Genomic DNA, 4,156 nt, shown 5'->3' on the forward strand with positions numbered 1-4,156 from the left:
TATGTATTACTATAAATTTATTATAATATGGATTGATATACCAATCTATCAAATTACCAAAACATTTTATTATATTAAATGATCAGCATTAATTGTATATATATTATTATTAGAATTAATACATGTAAAATAATGAAGTAATGATTTATTATTAAAATATTTATAAAAATGAAGGACACAAATGAGATGGAAGAGGCAGGAAAAAGTAAAAAAAATATAACATTGTTTTTACAGTAGATACATGAAATTTTATTTCATTATATTATGTTATATATTTGTATATCTATGCAATATTGTATTTATAATATAAATTATTACAATTATCTTTGGAAAAATTATTTAATATAATAAATATTGATTATAAAATGTATAATATAGTACATATATATACATAAAGATTGAAAAATTGAAAACGAATATAATTTTTGAAATATAATTTTGGAATAGATTTTAATAATTTTTCATATAAAATATTTTGAATCATATATTATACAATTTAAATAAAAATATTTTATATATTCATCAAATTTGAATATGTAATAATTAAATATTTGTAATTATGAATTAAATTATAATAAAATATAGTTAATTATATACACAATAATTAATATACAACAGAACTGAGAATATTATACATTTAATATGAAATATAATATAATATAAAAATATATAATATACAAATTGCTTATAGTTCAATATTTTAGGATTTATTTTAGGATTTATATTAGGATTTTAACATGTTTCGTTCATTGGACATTGGCAACTTCCAGCTGTAGTAATTTGAATAAGTCCATATTTTCCACTCCACATCCAATATTCATCTTCTTTAAATATTTTTTCCGCTACACCAGGTAGTAAACCAACACAAACATCAGATTTTACTGTTCTTATAGCTAAGATAGGTGTTGGTTCAAATCCTCTTAATGCTTTTTTAAATGTTGTTGTATATTCCCAATTAATATCATCTACTAATTTTCTATAATTTAAGTCACCTTTAAATATTACTAATTTAGCTTCTGACAATTTTGCATGTAATTTTGGATCATGTTCTTTCATTCCTAAAAGATCATAAGGACCTGTCCAATACGGTTCAATCTGAAAAGTTAACATTGTATAATTATTTGAAGTTACAAAAAAAAAAAAGAATTAAATGGAACTTATTTATTGAAAATTACCTCAATTGTCCATATATTATTATTCAAATAGGTTTCTATCAAAATAGCAAATTTTTTTAAACATTCATTTGTTGCATTTTTCATATATTCTATAGTCCAGTGAATGTCATTTATTGTTGCATCACTAATATACCACGGATAAAATTTTGGGTACAATCTTACTTTATCAGCAAATTTGATTGCAATTAAGAATGCAGCTAAGCAAAAATCAGTAAAAAGTTCATATCCTGCATTGTCAAGTATTATATCTACAATATTTATATCATTTTTCTCTGGTTTTCTCAATAAATTCCAAACAAATTCTGAATTATTTACAAGAATATCTTCATCTAATAATTTTAATATTTGTATAGGATGAGTAGCATGACCAATATCTGCTCCCGCACTTAAAGATAGATCACATCTGTAAGGAATATATTTTAATAAATTTTATGTTAATATCATATAAAAAATAAAAATTAGAAAATATAATGAAAATAAAACATACTGGTTACCCCAAAGATCAAATTTAATAAATTTCATAAATTCTTCTTTAGTTTCCATTATTGATAGTTTTTTTTTATTATGTATAACATCTATAACATAACTACAAAGTATTTCTATGCTAGTCAAGGAATTTGTAAATGCATTTTGTTTTGATTGTTCAAAAGGATCATAAGTTTTTATGTATTTCCTAAAATTAAAAAATAACTCATATTTGTGTTGTATATTGTTAGTTATATAATTATTTCCAATCTTACATGAGAACAAGTTCTTGTGCAAGAATCCGATACATGTAGCATTCACAATACAGCCAAAGAGTATTAAACCATAATGGTGTTTCTCCTTCTATTTCAGTTCTCTTTATTAAATATTTATTCCATTCTTCTGCATCATTATTTGATTTATTAGATGCCAATCGCATAGGTTTTAAAGTTTTATTTGTTGCTATTTCATTTTTTAATTTACTAATAAATCCTATCATTTGTTTAATTTCTTCTTTAGCATTCTAAATAATGTAAGATATCTATATATTAAATATAAAATTAATAGAATATATTAAACATATAAAATATAAATGTTATTTTACTTCTCCATATTTTTCAATAATATTTTCCTTGTTACGACTGAAAGTATCAATTATTTTGGTTAAAATTACTGGTAATCTGTCTTTAAGTGTTACATAAGCAAAACTCCTATAAAAAAATGTAAAAGTTAGTAAACAATTATACATCAATTTTATAATATATTTATATTAATTATATTAAATATATTAATAATATATTAAAATTACAGTGATTTAAGTATTCATGATACTTTTTCTTGATTATATTTCATAGCAAATTAAATATATTAAGTATATATATATATATTTATATAAAGAGAATAAGATATATTTAATTTTTATATGTATAATTTATTCCTAGGTTAAATAGAAAACGAATTTTATTTACCGTTTATAAATGCCTGCTAAACGTACTCCAAAAGGTGTTACAATATCTTGTAAATCCCGAATTTCTACGGAATTTGATCTTTGATTCATGATCTCACTATTCGAATTTAGCTATTATTGCTAGAATAGATCAAAATCAAGTATAGATACAGTGTGAACTCTGAAATGTTAAAAATATTTCATATTAGTTTGCGACTTCATTTACATTATTATATACCTTGTGTTTTAATATTTTTTTAATTCTTATTTGTATTACTTTATTTTCGAAATATTTTACAAAAACTAAATTACAATTAGGAGAAAACGAATAAAACATTATTATATGATAGTAAGCACATGCATTGCGCATGCGTTTAATATGTCTATCACTACACTTGGGCTGTATGACGTTTTTGTATATTGATATACATATATACTTTTGATAACACGAGTAATATAATTTATTACATGATTATTATATGATTTGTAATAGTTACGACATTATTTGATATCTCAGATAATAAAAATACATATATTTATTTTAAATGAATAAAAAATTAAATTTTAATATTTAATCATTTTAATTAGATATAATATGTTGTTAGAAATTAAAAATTTTTATTTCAGTTTTTATTTCTCTTGTTTTCAAAAATTATCATTGATATAATTAAATTGATGCTATTATAATTTAAATCACAAATGTAAAATAAAATAAAAAATAAAATAAATTAAGCTTATAATAAAAAAAATATTGAAATAGAAGAAATTGATATATAATTAAATTATCTTTCACAATGTAGATATAATGTTTCTAATATATAATAATCTAATATTTATAGTATTTTTCAAATCTTTATTATAATTTTCTATATTTTTACTTTTCAAATAAATAATTCTATTTCCAAGACTTTAAATTTCAAATAGAGTTATTCTCTATCTTCATTGTTCTTTTACATTCTTTCTTGTAATATACAAATCTGCATTTTAAACTGTTTCATAACGACTTATGAAGTTACATTAGCGTCAGTTGCTATCTCAGTCAAGATTCAGTATCAGGTCGAAATTGATATCAAAAAAGATGGGAGACAAAGAAGCTCAAAATTATTTCGCCTTGTTACGACCGGTTTGGTTTTTGCCTGCCCCCAGAAAACAACAAACTAGAACGATAATTCAGCTACAGATGCTTGAGACTTTATGAAATTTAATATTAAGAGTTAGAATAACTACGTTTGTTTTTCAATTGAGTTGTTTTTAATTAATTTATAACATTACAGGAACATTATAGGAAAGTATTATTAATATAAAATTATTTATAGAATTATGCCTATATTTATATAATTTTTTATCATTTATCAAGATTGAAATTTCTTTTATTTTTTTTTTTTACAAAATCACGTAAATTTAAAAAAATAAAAATTTCTTTTTTGAAAAGTATTTTTATTCCTAAAATATATTTCAAAATTAAATTATCGTTAAAATTGCTTTCAATTATAGAATTTTTTATTTTTTACAGAAAGAATTAAATTATCAAATTATAAAAATTCGAAATTTTTTACATTTTTTTTTTTTT

General features: G+C 20.7%; 1 protein-coding gene across 1 annotated transcript; it reads right to left on the minus strand.

The window, feature by feature from the left end:
• Positions 1–722: 722 nt before the first annotated feature.
• LOC102678682 (damage-control phosphatase ARMT1-like) lies at positions 723–2,894 on the minus strand. The gene is made up of 7 exons (XM_006619859.2): positions 2,825–2,894; positions 2,609–2,767; positions 2,245–2,350; positions 1,916–2,163; positions 1,663–1,848; positions 1,176–1,578; positions 723–1,095 (listed from the first exon to the last, which is right to left on the minus strand). The coding sequence occupies exons 2-7, from the start codon at positions 2,695–2,697 to the stop codon at positions 733–735; spliced, it is 1,395 nt and encodes a 464-aa protein (XP_006619922.1). The 5' UTR covers positions 2,698–2,767; positions 2,825–2,894; the 3' UTR covers positions 723–732.
• Between the last annotated feature and the right edge of the window lie 1,262 nt (positions 2,895–4,156).

This window comes from Apis dorsata, unplaced genomic scaffold (assembly GCF_000469605.1).
Source record: "Apis dorsata unplaced genomic scaffold, Apis dorsata 1.3 scaffold_445, whole genome shotgun sequence".
NCBI lineage: Eukaryota > Metazoa > Arthropoda > Insecta > Hymenoptera > Apidae > Apis > Apis dorsata.